At 35.5% G+C, this 19,297-nt stretch overlaps 1 protein-coding gene across 4 annotated transcripts in view; it reads right to left on the reverse strand.

Moving 5' to 3' along the window:
• Positions 1-2,913: 2,913 nt before the first annotated feature.
• Positions 2,914-19,297, reverse strand: part of LOC125664057 (uncharacterized) — a 46,279-nt gene continuing 29,895 nt past the window's right edge. For 2 of the 4 annotated variants that reach the window (XM_048896566.2, XM_056152930.1), the window contains one exon: positions 2,914-4,853. In XM_048896566.2, the coding sequence (XP_048752523.2) occupies positions 3,625-4,821 (1,197 nt within the window). In that variant the 5' untranslated portion in view covers positions 4,822-4,853 and the 3' untranslated portion in view covers positions 2,914-3,624. Of the gene's footprint in view, positions 4,858-7,553; positions 7,708-19,297 lie in introns of all 4 variants that reach the window. The other 2 variants (XR_008799694.1, XM_056152931.1) reach the window with 2 other exon arrangements.

A 19,297-nucleotide genomic window follows, 5' to 3' on the forward strand; every position in this document is an offset into this window, starting at 1 on the left:
AAATCCTCAGAAATAAAATAAATTTTAGTCTGGCAAAATAGATGGATTTATAGTTAAGTATTTAAATCTTATTATGTCATCAAACATTGTCTAGTTATGTAATGATTGATTGATTGTATATTGTTTAACGTCCCGCTCGATAATTTTTCACTCGTACGGAGACGTCACCATTACCGGGGAAGGGCTGAAAATTTAAGCCTTTGCTCGTCGCTTACGGCCTTTGAGCAGGGAGGGATCTTTATCGTGCCACACCTGCTGTGTTGTTTAGATTATATCTGTTATGGTATTAAGACCCAATTTTTCATCGTATAATTACCAGAGTGCATGTGATTACATGTATAGGCGGTACTAATCTGTAGTGTTCAGGGTCTGAAGGGGAACTAATCTTTACACATAATTAATGAATATATACAAATGTCAGTTACTGAAGTACACGGGAAATACATGGAGACCTCCATTACGCAAGTTTCCGAGTTGCCCTACGTACGGCGAGACGTAAACCGTACTTTCGTCCACGTTTATATTTTGCTGAAAGAATAATTACCAGCTGCTGAGCAAGCACCCGAACTGGAAAAAAAACCCTCAATTTTAGTAAGTTCAGAAATATTTGTCAATGAAATAGCTCAAACATAACTCTAAATTTAGTATCTTCCTATGTGAAAGATATGGATTGAGGAAATGAATGATAATTGTATATTTAATTCAACCCATTTCTTCATATCGTCAGTTTAATGTATACCACTGACTAAATTAAACAAAATACACACTTCCATAACAATGATTGTCATCTACTTAACCAGTGTATATACATATACATGTACGTATATGCACGCTGTATCGACACACCCAGGCGTTCAGTAGAAGACTAAATGCAATGTACCTCCATCACAGAAGAGTTGATATCTCATAAATTGTGTACTAGACAACAACGGGCACTTTGTTAAATTAGACAATCAAAATGAATATTGGATTGTAGTCTGATTTGATTACTCTGCGAAATTAATGCCTCCTGGTTTTGTATTTCATCCAAAACTATCCTTTTGTTGGAAACAAATAGTGTATTTTAAACGACATAAAATTTTCTCATAAAATGAATCATTCTGTGACGATACTTTGCTATGATAACACAAATGCTCAAATCCTTCGGGATGTTTTTAAGAGTATACGTTAATGACTGCATTGTCAATAGAGAGAGCTTAATCAGGGCCCATTTTAGATATTTTTAAACAGGCTTTGTGAAATAAAATATATATTAATTTAAAATAGATGATAAACTCATGAATTCTGTTCAGGAAATCTGAAAATCGTTATCACACATTTATAAACGGGATGATTTCAGCTTCTCCATCGTCAACTTCCCCATATTTATATAGAAATATTCCATTATCACCTGCATATGGTGTTTATACATCTCAACTGATTCGATATGCAAGAGCTTGTTCTGGGTATAGTCAGTTTTTAAATGGAGGTAAGCTACTGACAAACAAGTTGATAGTACAGGGGTTTCAACAGTCTCGATTGAATCAGCATTTCGCAAATTCTATGGTCGTTATAACGATCTAGTTCGTCAATACAACCTATCATTGGGTCAAATGCTGTCTGACATGTTTCATACCGATTGTTAAGCCGTTCTTGGCACACTGATTTTGACTGCGGATAACTCCGTTCACTTGATCAGGATATAGGTCTCACGGCGGGTGTGACCGGTCAACAGGGGATGCTTACTCCTCCTAGGCACCTGATCCCACCTCTGGTGTGTCCAGGGGTCCGTGTTTGTCCAACTATCTATTTTGAATTGCTTGTAGGAGTTGTGAGATTGATCACTGTTCGTTATCTTCACTTTGCATTCAATACATTACTTTTCAAAAGTTATGACGAGTTAAAGAAATTCCATGTGTCAAATTAAATAATTTCGAAAGAATTTTAAAAGAAACTATTATAACCAATGTAATTTTGTGTGACAACGATCGTAAAGAGTATGATATGCACTATATATTGAATATCATCAATTCATACCATATCATTTAGACCCAAAAGTTGTTAAAATGTCACCAATTTGCACTCAATGTTGAAAATTCAATATACATGTACCAACTCGCCCAAGTAAAATAATTTCAACCAATCTGCCTCAAATGTTTCACCAAATCGACCCAAATGTTGAGTTCTCATATAGGAAGCAGTTTCTAACAATGTAATACGACGTCGCACGTTTTGAAACACCAAAAAGAACAAACGGTATTTTTAGTGATTATCTACTTTGTCCACTAAGCTTATTTATAAAAATCTGCATTGTAATAAATTTACAAGCGATGTCAAAAAATCATTACATAACAGAAACCCACATTATAAACATACATTCAGTAAATATGATATATTTTGTATAATTTTCTTACAACCATTTCAAATGTTCATGATTTAATATCAATATCAATAAAATATCTTATGGGAGCGAGTTTGTGTTCCGGATCGGCGAGTTCGTCATCGTCGGTTACCCACGGGTGCTTCTATTCGATTATCTCCACCATCACGCTGAGTGGACTCGAAACCGTGGTTTGCGACGATGCGAGTTCGTTGGAGTGATATCTTCTCATTAATGTTCTTTGGATAGATCTCTGAGTCTATTGGTTTGAAATGTTCGGCGAAACAGTTGGGTCGAGTTACTACCTATTCTTAACGTTTTAAAAGATGCATTGGGGGCAAACATTTGGAGCGATTTGGCCACACAGTTGGTTGCAATTTATCCGTTATGAGGTGTTGGCATTCTAAAGGGATTTGATGTTAAATAACTTGGGGTGAGGTGACAAAACAGTTGAGGCAAGTTGGTGAAAAATTGGAGCAAGTTGGCAATGGAGAAGGTTGTCTTGCGCTCGGTATGTTATTCATTCGAATAAAAACAGCACACACTAGAACCAAATTATATACATAAATATATGTTTATTGTATAATACATGTACAAGTCACTGCAACAAATAGTTTTAAAAAAGACCATACAATAAAAAAATATATACACGTTTCAGAACAATAGCTCCAAAACTGTGGAATGCCCTTCCAGAACATGTAAGGGACTGTAGAACACTGTGTGCGTAGAACATTGTGTGCGTTCAGGAAGTCACTGAAAACACATTTTTTCCATCAAGTTTTTCAGGACTAGTTTCTATCATTTCAGTCATTCGTGTTTGCTGTTTCAGTGCATTAAGATTATCTTATCTGTTTTGACTGTGTGTTTTAGTTTTCGAGTACCATTTTGTGATGTTTCATAAAAAAAATTCTATGTTTTAATGTATTATAACTGAAACATTATATGCTGTGTGTGCGTGTGTGTATTACATTATTATTATTATTATTTTAATACGCCCTGAAACTGATGTTTATTCTTATCTAGCATATTTATGGTATCTTGTGTTTTCATGTTTTATATGTACAATCAGGATAGGTACACCTACGGACTGTTTACACGTGATAACGCCTTTTATATCATTGCTTCTTAATGTTTTATTTATTTTCTATGTATTATGTGTATAACATTCTGTTGTAAGGTATATATGCATTGTAAAGCACCTTTGAGCGTACATAGTGTATGAAAAGGGTGCTGTATGAATATGGTATTATTATTATATTTCATATTTATCTGCAATTTATGGCATTTTTGATATCATTTCTAAAAGTTACATTAAAGAACGCATAAATCACAGGATTAGCAATGTTGTAGCTGAAGTACAAATAATAAACAATGATGCTGGGTTTAATCACTCGAATGGACATCAACCAGGCTGGCAGAAAGGCCAGGATGAAAACGACGGTCACCACAAACAGAATCCCTGCAGTTTTGATGTTGGCTAAACGAAGCTTGTTTCTCACTGACCGCTTGCTCTCTGTGACGTAATTGTTATTCACCATTCGCTGGTTGTGGTCATTATCGGCGGTTTCGATTGCGGTCAGTCTAGTGGTGCCGATGTTCGTGATCGTGTGACTGGTTCGTCGGTCTGCTTCCTTGTGTGTACGCTTGCTTTTTCTGTATCGTCTCAGGGTGATGGACTTGAAGATCAGAGCGTACAATACGGTCACAAATGCACACGAAATAAGAAATAACGACGCATAGAAATTTTGATAATTCTTGATGAAGCTTTGATCGAAATTGTCGTAGACAGGGATGCAATACCCTTCATAGCCCTTATTCACATTTGAAGATTCGTTGTAACGCTCGCTACGAAAATCAGATTTATCAATCAAATCTTCAAAGACGGTAGCATTTTCAGGTTTCATTACCAGACCATTATAAGCATGTTGCTCATCACTGGTAATTACACGGCCAGTTATGTTTTCTTTTCTTGCAGTTTCCTCCGAAATTGGATAAACTCCGTGCGTCAAGGAAGGAATCACTCCGAGAGATAATGCAAAAATGAGGACTGCCACTATTATTTTCTTAGACATCCGAATATCTAAGCACTGATTCCAAGGTCGGCATATCTTGAAATATCGATCGAACGCGATCAGAACCATAATGAAAGCCGAAAACGGGATGTTGGACGTAATGAGAAAAGTGTATATTTTACACTGCAAATTACTGTTGATTCTTTTAGCCATAATTTCATAATATATAGTAAATGGAATGATTATCAAACATGTGAGGAAGTCTGTCAGAGCTAAAGCAAGAATAAAGACTGTGGTTGTTGATTTTTCTCTCTTCCTTGAAAATATGTAAAACACGAATCCGTTCCCGATAGATCCAGCAATGCTAAAGGTCGTGAGATATCCTATAACGACCAGGATGTAAGGGTAATCCACGTGATTCTCTAGACTGATTTCATTAATTCCACCCATTCTGTCTCTTGGTCTCAATCTTCACTATCAGACTGTCTGGAAAAAAAAAAAGATTTTTAATCTGTTCAGAATATGTGACATACTGATCACCTAATCATTGAGGACATCAATGGATTATTTTGATCCAAAACTGTTTATCTTAATATCTTAAATTTTAGCAAAATATAGATACTGGTTCTAACGTATACGTTAAGGGTTTGTCATTTAGTGCGTGACGTCACCACGCGTACACGGATGTGTTATTGGTCAGCGTGATTCGTTCTGAATTGAGCGTTTTTGTGTTTAGTGCCAGCGGTGAGCGGAGGTTTAGGAGTTGTCGTTAAAAACACTCCTGGTACTCAATTCGCGTGATGTGTGACCATCAGATGTCACATGATTCAGACCGTGGTCATACACACATTGGAGATGTGAACCTCCTATTTTGAACAGATCTGAAAACATGTCAAGTATTCATCTGCGACCTTAGATATTTTCTTATATGACATGATATAGATGGTACGTTGTATGTAAATCTGGTACTATAACGGCTTACGTGCAATGAGCACACACACACACACACACACACACACACACACACACCCCGAAGGCGTGTATATCATGCACAAATGTCTTTTGAGATTTTATGTGTTGAACTATGTAAAAACATTGGAAATTCGGGAGAAATGCTTGTGTCAATAGAAACTTTTCTTGTTAAACAGACAGAACGTATGCAAGAGATGATGTTGCAAAAGAGCACAATGTTTAACATTATACTTTCTGTAACAGTTAAATAGACTTCTCACGCATATCGGCTGAAAATGAAGAAAATTCAGTCCGCAACATGGCGAGGGCTGGATGAGCGGCCATTAAAGTCTTTCTTTTCTAAATATTTACACCTTGCGAAATGCAATAGGCATGGACTATTATAATCTTAGATGGGGTTTAGTTGGGGTTCCATTCCCGGCAGCAACCATGTTTTACAATTTAGGATTAAAATATTTCTTATAGTTTTGGTCTGAAATATAAACTTGCACTAAAACTCTTGGATAAAGATTCAGATGACGTTCTGTTGGCAACGGAGACATTTGGGGTGGTTTTTTTTTCAAAAAAAAAAAAAAAATGTGAGGGAACATAGAGAGTCGTTTATAAGAATCAGAGAACCGTATTGGCAAAACAAAGAGAAAAGGCTTACTGCAAAACCTTGAGGCACCGTATATATGTTCCATGAATAAACAAATTAATTTGGCCCAGTCTAATCAGAAAAACGCTTAAAACTTCAACACATCCATATCACTATATGGATCGAAATTTTTATCCGTCAACACATTTAAAGGCACGGATCAACAAACAGAGCTGATCAATCGCAGAACGTAATGCATGTTTATCGCTGTGTAATGACACTGCCAAGCTATCGTTACTTAAATCTTCTTAAAAATGACACCAAGACGAAATATGTCATTACTTCCTGAGTTTAAGAACGAATGAAATGCCATATGTTCAGCAGAAATCCAGAGAACAGATCGGATATTCGGAAACGATTTAGAAAAAGAGATTAAGGAAATCACTGACGCTAAAAAGATTAGAAGGAAATGAGAGACAAGCACAGCCATACATGCATATCTTTTCTGTCTAAAGCACTTTAATGTGTCGAGAGCCACTACTCCAAGATAAAACATAGACACACACATTCTACAAACAATAGAAACTACAATAAAAACCCTCTTTAGAGAAAAGCCTGGCCCCCAAATTCAAGAAATCAAACAGGGTTACCAATAAAGCAGGCAACAAATGTAAGCATTTCAGATGTAGGAAATATGAACATGGAAAATACCGCTCAAAATTGTATTAGGGAATGTGAACTTGTATTGAAATACATGTACGTAACTGAACTAGAATCACGCCAGACCCTCGGATTCTGAAACAAAAGCTGACAAAATAGTGCTCCACTGTATAATGAAATAACTAAAACAATATGAAAAAAATCCGTGCAATTGTGAAGTTATAGAAAAGCTGGTTGCTTCTGAACCAGGTGTCCATCTGGCCCCTCGTATTTGATATACTCAGTACATGACAATGAAGTACTGAAATCTGCGAAAGGCAATTATTTGAAACAGAATGTTAAAGCCAGTATGCAGTTTGCTGACAAGATGGATCAATAACCTTCACAGCTGTTGTAACCCCCATCAACCACCCTGATGAGTTATTGGAGAGTGGTAGCTTGGAATCGGGAGATCAAGGGGACTTGTACAAGGCGATCATAAGAGACGTGAAGGGGGAACACTAGTAAACCCCTAAACCACATAAACTATTCATAACTCATGACAGGCTTCTTGGCTTTAGTGACAATTGTGAAGCAGACGCTTATGGCTTTTGGTGTTAGCATCTCTGTAATATGTACATGGCTAACAACGCCTCACCTCATCATGATGCAAGAAACGATATGGACTTCGCAAATTCTATGGTCGTTATAACGATCTAGTTTGCTAATACAACATATCATTGGATCAAATGCTATCTGACGTGTTTCATACCGATTGTTAGGCCGTTCTTGGCAAACTAATTTTGACTCCGTGTTTGCCTAACTCCCTATTTTCGTATCGCTTATAGGAGTAATACGATTGATCACTGTTCGTTATTTTCACCTTACAATTAAGACACTATGTCAGTGATAGTGTAAACGCTTTATGACATCATGTAATGACTTTTTACACGCAGAATAAACACTTCATTGCGCGTATATTGTTCATGCTTACCTGTCCACCGTTGATTCAACAATGTCGATGATAAATCCTACAGATTGGTATCTGTTGTGTAGTACCTGTATAGGTGATGTACAAGTATACTCCACCAGTGTCTTTACTGGGTATAAACCCTCATCTTGCTACGCCATCGATGTGAAATGATATCCTAATTTTGAATGTATAAGATCATTTTCTATATCAATATGTCTAATACATGAAAAGTTAAGATAGCGAACAGTGATCAATCTCACAACTCCCACAAGGAATACAAAATAAAGAGTTGGGCAAATACGGACCCCTGGATATACCAGACGTGAGATCATATGTCTAGGAGGAGTAAGCATCCCCAGTTGACCGATCACACCTGTCGTGAGCCCTATATCTTGATCAGGTAAACGGAGTTATCCGTAGTCAAATCAATGTGCCAAAATCGGCAAAACGATCGCTATGAAACACGTCAGAGAGTATTTGACCCAATGATAGGCTGTATTGTCACTCTAGATCATTAAAATGACCATTGATAGAATTTGCGAAATGCTGACTTTAAACAAGACTGTTGAAATCCCTGTAACATCAAATGTAATAACTTTGTCCAAATGATAAAGCTGACAAAACCACGAGTTTCCAACTATGAAATCTGAACGAGATTGTATTTGTTGGTGCAAAATTTTTCAAAAACGATTCTCCTCACGTGCAAGTACATTAGAATTTAAAAAGTATTGACAAAAACAATTTCATACGCCGAAGACATACACGATTTTGCAGTAGTCATTCCATTGTATCCAAATCCATTTAAGTATAAATTAACTAAAACAGAATTCATAAATGGTTGAAATGGAGCAAATGATTTCCGCTCACTAGCTTGCTGTCACTTGCGGATATACTGTGGAGTACTTTTATTTCAGGAGACCTTATTTTCACGTATATATAATGGTATTTATTTTACATCTTTGATCAATTCGTAATGTTGGGGAGTCCTATGTCATTTCTTCCCTCAGTATGGGTGATTTAGTAAAGAAGGGCAAAGAAGTTGGGCTGGATATCCGCAGAGGGTCAATAAAGATTGCATAAAAATGTCTCAAATTGGCAAAAATTGCCCTTTTTTACTTGAAAGTATCTTATAAAGATTAACCTCGAGTGTGTAAGCGTTCATCGTTCGAATCTAGTTCTGGAAATATGTTTCAATCGTTTTGGGGGGGGGGGGGTGTGAATTTTTTCAGGTTTAATTTTACAAAATATTTCTAAGTTAAATTCATATCATTACATGTAATTTAAAATCGTATCAAGACATCGTATCAGTACCCTATACAATCTGCAGATAAAGTGCACAGGCAACAGTGTTGTTGCTATTGTCGACGTAAATCTGACGCTCACACTTTAGGGTGTTGCGTCCACATCTGCAGTGTGATGTGGTATCTCTGATGATCTCACCATCAGTGCACTTATACATGTACATTCAGTGTCACACCGTCATGATAAGAGTGTATGCGAGACCAATTCTTATGAATTTTGAAAGGGTTTGGAAAGTACTACATTTTGTGATGGAAGGATTGTAAAATCAAAATGTTCCAAATCTGCACGATTCTGCAGTTTCTGTTTTATCCAATCTATCGTCAATATTCTACACCCCTAGATATGTATTTCAGCTTTGTAGTTGATGATACAAGTAGTAAAGTCTTGGAACTAATCCAAATTTCATAAATTCATTAATTTGGTTATATGTTTTACATTGGTTTCTTTCTAAACAGAACAGCCATTCTTAAAAACATCTTAATTAATTTATCTGACACTTTGTATCAAAATTCACTGTTTTTGGTCAATAATTCAAACATTTCATCTATAACCCCCCACTTCGTATGTTCCATTTATATCATAAGGCGAGACTTTATAAATTAAGTGCAATTTTAAAAAAAATTATGTTTTGAGCTCTTAAATTCTATATGATGACATCTCCGTATATTAAAGAGTTCGCACCTGAGATTTGGAGTAATGTCAATTTTTTGGAAAGTGTATTTTTGATTTCTACATTGAAGGAGAATTGGAAAATTAAGAAGAAAAACTGAGGTCTTGTTATTGAGCTACAGTATTCTAAACATGACCTATTTGCTCTTAAAATTTATTCAATTAAACTTGATTTGTCTGGTGGTGTCAATACAACATAAGCAACACAAATCAATCATGACATAAAATAGATACATAATTATGTCTCTAACACTACAGATAAAAAAAAGTTTGATACTAGTAATGGAAATAAATAATGATGACCTTGATATACGAAGAAAATTCATGATATCAAATTTGAGAGTTTAAAAGGACATATTAGGATTAATGTAAATTTCTAAAATCTCACATAATTGTCAAGGTCTTGTCTTAAAATTTAAAATGAACTTTTAAAAATGGGGTGGAGACCAAATTTTACATTATTGGCGAAAATACTGAATTTTTAAACAAAATTTCGAGTAAATTACTTAAGACTTGTTCTGTTTGGAAACACATATCAACCAAATTAATGAATTGCGACGTTTTAACCAGTTCCAAGTCTCAGTTACTTATATCATAAATTATTAAACTGAAATACATGTACATGTATAGGAATATACATGATAAAACAGAGGATATATTAGATGAAACAGAAACTGTAAAATCACGCAGATTTAGAACTTTTTGGTTAATCAATCCTTCCGCCACAAAATATAGTTCCTGCAAAACCCTTTAAAAATTTAAATTGACAGATTTTTTTTCAACTGGACAGGGTTCAGTAATAGATGTGTGATATGTTTGCACCAATGGGATCAGTATTGAACCAGTAAATACTTAGTTGTAGCATTCTGCGCAGCAGTTGTGCTGAAAAGCTCAGGAGCTAACTTCCACAGTGCAAAAAAGTCATTTATTTCCAACTTACTAGCACTAAACTTTTTATATCTATATGGTTAGAAGACATGGGTATGTTTTTAATTAATGTAATGACTGATTTGTGTTTCTCATGCTGTAATGAAACCAACGGACAAATCGACTTTTAAAATAAATTCTATTTGCCAAGAGGTCAAAATCAACACACTGTAGCTTAGGGGCAAGCACTATGGCCCCAGTCTTTCGTTTTAGTTTCACAATTCCCCTTCAATGTACAAATCAAAAATATACTTCCAACAAAAATGACAATACTACAAAACTGAGGTGCGAACCCGATTTTTACCATTTCATACCTAATTGATTACCTATGGGATTTGACAACCGATGTAATGTGCAAATGGTCAGCTACATGTACAGCCTAAATATAGCCTACTATCCTCACATTCTTTAATCAATTCCAAGTACTTTTTGTATCATGTTTGATCCTCTTAAACATGCGTTAGATAAGTATCTTATCTCCTTTCCCAGTGACCGTCTAGTGTCTGACAGCATAGCGAGAATTCCTTTGTTATCGGGCAAAAGTTTGGCTAGATAGTCGAACGATCTAGTGCGCTGGTCCACGCGCTGCGAGCAAGGAGGGTCTGGTTCTAGAAGTAGGGTTAGTTCCGCAGGTCATGAGTTTAACTCCGGGTAGGTGTACACACACACAGAGGGGGGATCATTGACAGGAAGATCCTTCACGCATATTTCCAATCGGTTTTTTTTTTTTTTTTTTTTTTTTTGGGTCTACATGTTGCATACGGGTAATTGTATTGCTTCGGCTTTACTGCAGTTCATGTCTTGCAAAAAATGCAAAACACGTGAGGTGTTCGTGCAAACAAAAACCTCGATGATACAAAACATAAAGCTGGATGACATATATTTAGATATACACGTTTTATCCTGTTACGATACCTATCATAACACACATGAAAAAAGTTCAATCCCAGCTGAAGAAACTCGCACTAACAGCTACGCGGGGAAGCGGATCTGAGTAAAGCAATATAAATACAAAATTACACGTTTTCAATTTCCTTGCGAACCGAGAAAATGTTTCCTAAAGATGACAGAATATGAGAAATTATTCCATCAATTTTCTTTCAGTTTCCAATTTGTAAATAAACTACACAATGAGAAGACCAGTAAAATCTCTGCAGGACTGCAAATCACTAAACGGTTGACAGTCGTACGTATACATTGCAAGTCCCGGAACTCTTACGACGATTTTCGCCGGATTTTTCTTCGCATATAAATCACAGTTATGTCAATAAAAGTTATTTAAAATCCCAGCTGACAAAAGTAGTATTAGAATACCATTTACTTTTCACATCGCTAAGATACAAAGATGACTATTTTTAAATGTTTTCAATGGTTGAAGACGTACAATGTTCATATATGCATACTTCTTCGAAATTATACTGGATTTGCAGAGTGGTGTGTATTTGTACTAAGCTGTGCGAAAATCATTCACAATAAATTAATTTTTGTTGTTTCGTGTACTTAGATTTCTAAGTTTAGATAAAAAAGAACTCCGGATCCATAAACATATAATATGAAAAGTCCCATTCAAGATATTTTTATCACTAACGATTACGTTGTAATGTTTTTATAATATTTCTTTGAAATATACATACTAATGCAAGATACTCCAGCTTATGAATGTTGGAAAGCTTATACTTATATCAACGAATTATTATTACCACAAAATAGGTAAGAACTCTCTCTCTCTCTCTCTCTCTCTCTCTCTGGTCTTTCAAAAGCACACATAAATGTATGATTATGCACCTATATTATCAAGTTCTTGATCATTTCCATGAAACAGTAACATTTGAATCCCCAAGTTTTATACTATTATTCGGTCATATATACAATATACAAAAAGCCAGTTAAGCTCATTTTCGTAGCTGAATTTTTTTTTCTTTCTTTTTTTGCCTTATAACGTGAAACTTTCGCGAATAAACGCGTGACTTTCGCTATATAACGCAAAAATTTCGTGAATATACGCGTAACGCGAAAATTACGTGTTCTTACGTGAATTTTTTTTCTTATAAACACGAAACGTTGGCATAAATTCCAACCTATCGATGAAATGCGCTCAATATTAAAAAGTAGCATGAGATAATTTGTTCATTACAATGAAGAATAACGATAGTCTTGTCCTGCTTTACTTTGCATTTTTGTATATACATGTTGATATAATATGACTGCTTTATGCAAGCAAATCAACTTACTGACATTTGATTCCATCGTATCTAATTTTGGAACATATTTTGTGATATTAATTGTCAGAGGAGAGGTCTTTCTAGACAATATGTTCAAACCAAACCAAAAGCATATCAAATGACAAAGTTATATTGTGTACAACAGTAAGCTACAAAAGTTGCTGTGAGAATTATATGGGTTTCCCCTCAAATATGGCAGTCAAGGGACATAACCTTGGAGAAAGTGTGGATTCATCTTTTATCGGACGAAAATGACTTAATTAAGTCACCAAGTGCTTTCTAGAGACATTCTGATAGGATTTTCATGTTATTCAATGAATCAAAAGAAAATGTAGATTAAGCATTGTCTACTCAATAACATAACATAAATTCAGAGATTTAGAGGTTGATGATCCAATAGTTCTTTAAAATTCTGTGACATTTTAAGGCCTGAATTCAATGGACGAAATTTTATACCCCCGTAGTAAAAGCTGTTGTTCAATTAAGCAACACGTGTATTAATCAATTACAGATATGAATTCTATTTAGCAATCAATAAAACTTCAATGGTATATTTGCCAAACATTCTGAAATATGTGTGTATAGGCGTGTTAGCGTGTGTATATAGTTCTTTACTTTAAGGTTACTTATAAATGCATAAACATTTATCTTCGTTCATTGTACTATTCACGGGTTCCTGTTTTACATACGTTATTCATATCAAATATTTCGCGTTAAAACGCCGGAAGTTTTGCGTTAATTCGCGAAAGTTACGCGTTAATTCATAAAAAGTATGCGTTTATTCGCGATATTTAAAGTTTTGCGTTAAAACGCGATTTTTTTTTTCCAGCTACCAAAGTGAGCTTAATGGACTTTCGTACATTTACAATGCAGAAAACATATTTCCCCTGATTGAATACAGCTAATGACACGGGCTAAGTGCGTCGCAGTCTGTATAATGGATTCCAACGCACTGTCAGAATACAATTTAAGTTATATTTTGCGAATTTTTTATTTAGTTTTGATAAACGGAATATAGATAATATTTTAGACGTAAAATACACATATCTTATCCGTTGCAGTAGTCCCAAATAAACAGTTATCTTCGTCCCATCACAGGCACTGGATCTATATAATATTTATACTAGTAAAATGTATATCATTGAAAAATATTCCATTTGGTTGTGTATTTATGAAGGTCAAACATGTACACTTAGTACAAGAGGCTCGTGGGCCATATCGCTCATCTGAGTCACCTTGGCCCATATTAAAAGATTTACCCTATATATATTCACATGTAAAACATTGATCCCTATTGTGGTCCCAACATACCCCGGGGGCGATGATTTTTACAAACTTGAATCTGCACTATGTCAGGAAGCTCTCATGTAAATGTAAACTTTCTTGGCCCAGTTGTTCTTCAGAAATTTTCCCTATATACAATGTACATATGTATTTGTATGTAAAACTTTGATCCCCTATTGTGGCACCACCCTACCCTCGGGGACAGTGATGTTAAAAGAATTGAATCTTCACTATGTCAGGAAGCTTCCATGTAAATGTAAACTTTTCTGGCCCAGTGATTCTTGAGAAGATTTTTAAAGATTTTCCCTATATATTTATATGTAAAACGTTTCCCCTATTGTGGCCCCATCCTACCCTGGGGGATGGTTTAAACAAACTTGTCAGGAAGTTTTCACGTAAAGTACTTTCCCTATATATTCGCGTGTAAAACTTTGATCCCATATTGTGGCCCCAACCTATCTTCAGGGGTCATGGTTTTAACACACTTGAATCTGCACTATGTCAGGAAGCATTCATGCATATTTAAGATCTTCTGCCCCCGTGGTTCTTGAGAAGAAGAATTTTAAATGACCTTACCCTATTATATATTTTTTTTATTATCTCCCGTTTGAAGGGGCGTGACCCTTCATCCGAACAAACTTGAAAGCCCTCCATCCAAGGGTGCTTTTTTGCCAAGTTTGGTTGAAATTGGCCTAGTGGTTCTGGAGAAGAAGTGATTAGAAAAGCTAATTTGAGCTTTCAGCTCAATAAAGATAAGAAGCACAACCGGCCATTTTCTGAAACCGCCTCGATGTCTTCACGTCTAATTTTGAAAATAATTGGACGGGATAAACTCAATGAACATAAACTACTGACACGGTAGACCCTCTAGTGTCACGTATGGACCGTCTTATACTATAAATAGTTCCAAACATTGGCATAAAACGTGAAGGTCGTGACGTGTGAAAGAAAACACCGAAGTATTCCCCCAAAAGCCAATTACGTGCCGCGTAATATCAGGACAGGACTAATCACTCTTAATGTGACGTAGCATAATATCCTATAGATTCTAGAAACTGTAGAAACAGGACTTCTGATTTTCTTATGTCCGACTTTTGACGTGCTATACATGTACTTGTGTATGGGCTGTCCCGTCGACTGTCTGTCTATTAGCTTTTTCGTGTCCATGTTGTATCTTCCGCATTTTGATTCCTAGGGGTATCAAACCTGGTCAGCTGATGCATCGTGGGGAGGTGTGCCGTGACTCAAATTAGGTCACTGTGACCTCATTCTGGAATTATGTGGCTATACATATTCAACTGGTTTCCAGATCATATCATGCACGCTGTATGACCTAAGATCATCAAACTTGATCAGCAGATGCATCTCGGAGAGAAAATGTGTCTCGATCAAAAAGTAGGTTACTGTCACCTCATTTTGGAATTTTTTATGGTAATACATAACTAAAATGTGTCCGAATCATATCTTGCGCAATGTAAGGCCTCGCTCCATCAAAGCCGGTCTAGAGATGGATTGTGGGATATGCAAACATAGTTCCGCATCTTGTACACGTAGTTCAGATGGGCGTATCATGTAGTCTAGCATTTCTTCCGTGAAATTTATTTCAATTAATATCTAAAAGGACCATTAACGCCCTTGCAAATTGCATAGTCGATCATTTGATCAGATATGCTACATTATGTATCATAATACTTTGGTGTCTGTATTTTATTTCTATAAAGAGAAATGCATGTTTTTACCTGGAAAGTGAACGATGATAATGTTTCTTTAATAGCATTACCATCCATGTTTGCCGAATAAACTACTAAATTAAATTGAGTTGTTAACCATTCCAAAAAAATATTACAGCAGTAATGAACAAACATAGGCAATAGTTTTTAAAGTTTCATTCATTTTCCGCAGTGCGGAAACTCGACATACACCACTTGATATCTATGTTACAATGTTCATACACACCGATTCTTGACTGATTGTAGAAACGCATCAAATCCTTACGGAACGTTTTCAAACACCACATGTATACATATCGTTTCTGCAAGCTGAAACTTTGTGCAAACTTCAGGTTTCATCTAGTTTCCATTGTGAAAACCATAGGGGAACGTGGAGAACAGAAACCATATGTATACCTAAGTTTCCGCAGCGTTTCATCTTGTGGAAACTGTTTTCTCATCCAGTGTTTGCAAATGCATCTGTATTTTGCAAGAAATGAATGCGGATAACATACTAAGTGTACCGTATGCTCTCTGCTTATCCCATTCTATAAGTAGATGATTGGTAAATGATTTCTTCGAATATATTACGTGTTGATGACATGATCACTGCAAATGCTTGCGTGAACATACAAGAAAAGCTTTCTTTTTGTATTTTATCTACATTATCTAGTTTTAGCAATGTATGATATGTCCATTGCAGTATTGAGCAATGCATAATGTTTTGGCTTCGAATGTTACATTACTAACGGAGAGTCACTTTAGTGGAGCAATCAGATCCGCGGTATATACGGGCAAAGTAAACCAGTATATGCGGATAAAATGAGAATTGTGTACGTATTGAAGAATTCGTATCAGCTTTAAGAGCTTGCGTGGAGCTTTAATATTACACAACATGTGTATAGACAAATTATTTAACGCGTTAACTTACATTTATATTGTCTCAATAAAAATATTTTGAAATTTACCGCTTATTCTGTACACGTGCAGTTTCTTTATTTGTTTTACGTCCCTTTGAGGATTTTTTTTTTCACTCATATTGAGGCGTCATAGTCAGATATAGATGAAGTGCCACAAACTCTGACCAATGAATGGCGCTTGGGGTCGTCGCTTTGAGGTGGGTTTTTTGTTCCATCGCCTATCGCGACACGGGACAGTGGTCTGTATGGTCTCATCCTAAAGGTCCACGATTCTCTCCCTTCTATATGCCGATTAGTTTGCAAAAGAGCAGTCACTACGTATATTTACGTCTTAGGTTAGACGCGGTCAAGGTATTTACGACCCAACGGTCTCTCGGTCACGAAGTGAACGCTAGATAAGCGACCTGTCCCCTACACGCGAGTGAAATTGACAGCATAGTTCAGTAATATATGACTCATCCTGCATTATAGTTCTAAAATGCAAAGTAGCTCTGCTTTGCGACTCTCTGTGCAGCGTTTTAAAGTCTGGTTTTGTTGTTGTTGTTTTTTTTAAATGAAGAGGCGGGGGCCACAGTCAAAACAGTGAAATAAAACTGTTACACAAGGTTTGCAATGTAGTGTAAAAAGTAGTGGAATGTACAAATGTAAAGACAATATGAACGAAACATACTATTTGCAATTGGTTTTCTTAGTTTAAGTAAATCAGATACAAGAACCATAGTATATCGATCAACATTCGGTAACTGAACAATCAATTCTTTACCGATTTATTTCGTTAGCATATGCTATTTCTATTACGTTTTAGCATTAGATAATTTAGTCTTGGTACATGTACATTTCCAAACAATTTTTTTTTTCAAATAAAGCTGTGTTGTACATGATATGACATTTTAAGCGCGGTATGGTTCTTTGTAAATACACGTGCATTTAAATTAATTGCTGTTATTATCCATTTTTATCTGTGACTAGAAGTGTACGGACTAAAACAGAGTTATACGTTTCCTAACGGCGCAATCAGCAGCGCTTTTGTGTACTTACCAACTACTTTTCTGTACAGATCAATGATAATTCTTTCCGAAGCAACAAATTATACACAGAATGAAACGCCAAAGGGCCTACTTCACTGATATTAGCCAAACCATACCCTTCCCTAGTACTCTGTGTCTTAATATAGCGGTTGGTCCATCTTTATCCGCCGTTTATGAGAAACATAATGGGACATTTTCACGTGTATGATTGCATTTTTTATTTTATACGTGGGTGAATTGTCCGCTCAAAATTCTGGTTTCCTCGTGGACAATCAAAATCGTCAAGAAGCAAGAAAAGCGGATATTCTGCACAGAATCAAAGCGCAACTATGTACCACCCCACCATTTATCTAGCATTAGAAATATCCCTTTTTAACGAATATATTTCTAAAAGATATTGAAATAAAGTGAACTACAGAAATATTGCTTCTTCTTTTTTTTTTGAACGAAACCCGAAGAAAAACGTTCTGATCAAGATCAAAATTGACAGAAAATAATCAAATATCTTATTATTTGATGCACTTGTCATCAAGAAATTAGTTTGCTTATAAATTCATTTAATTTATAAACCATATATTTCACAACAAAGGAATGCAGAATTTTGTTTTTTAAAATGTTACGTACAGTGTATTACCACTTTTCATAATTCTGATCAGACTTGTTCAAAGTAAATATTTTGTTACGTGTCATCGTTATCTATTTAGTCAAATTCTATAAATGACCTATACAACCCAAACTTGTGATTTTGATATTTTGACAAACAGAGCACCTTATCGGGTATCTATAAAAGGTTTGTCACTGCCTTAAACGTTTGATATATTCATATCTAGCAAAAGTTGTAGAGACATAACCATGTTTTCTTATGTCACGTCTTAATGAGTTGTATGAATAGTATCATGGATTCAAATACATCGTATATGACTAATACGACTTAAGAAACCCGTTCCAATCGATAATTGCTGGCAGTTTTAAAACGTGGTAGAATGTATATATCGTAGATTAAAAAGAAATTTAGAAATTGTTCATTGATTTTTAGTAAGACACTACGATATTCGAACCAAAAAATCAAATCGTCAGATAGAGTGAAAGGATCAACAACAACAAAATGAATTGAAATCACAAGGCGTCAAGAATTACCATGGAAGCGGAGAGTGAAAGAACCCGTGAAACAAAACCAACGATGCACTGATGTAATATACCAAATCAAAACATGGGTAGACCTGAAGCATTGGATGCCGTGCTAGGCTTAGACTTAGATCGGATTTTTTAAATATTTTATGTTATATGCATATTCAGCTTAGGATTTAGATACATATGTAGATGTATATAGTGTGTCTACAAGTATCATGCATACATTCAATAAAGAGAGGGGAAGGGTTATTGGCGGTGGGAAGGGGTCACGTAAAATTCTGTTGTAGTGAATGTGATAGAAGGTAACATATCAATAAATTAATCAAAATACAAATTCAAGGAATCCGTTAAATAAGTAGCATTGGTAAGAAACACAATATTAAAAACCCGGCAGCTTGCAAGAAATACTTTACTAAACTTATTACTATCCCACGGACAGCACATATATAATTAAGATAGTTTTTTTCTTATTTCTAGTAAACTTCGAAATGTAGTGCGTTAAAACCTTACAAGGACGTAGGATTTAATCAAAATAAAGAGTTTGCAAGTATCAAAATGGTGCGAAAGCCAATG

The sequence above is a fragment of the Ostrea edulis genome, chromosome 1 (assembly GCF_947568905.1).
Source record: "Ostrea edulis chromosome 1, xbOstEdul1.1, whole genome shotgun sequence".
NCBI lineage: Eukaryota > Metazoa > Mollusca > Bivalvia > Ostreida > Ostreidae > Ostrea > Ostrea edulis.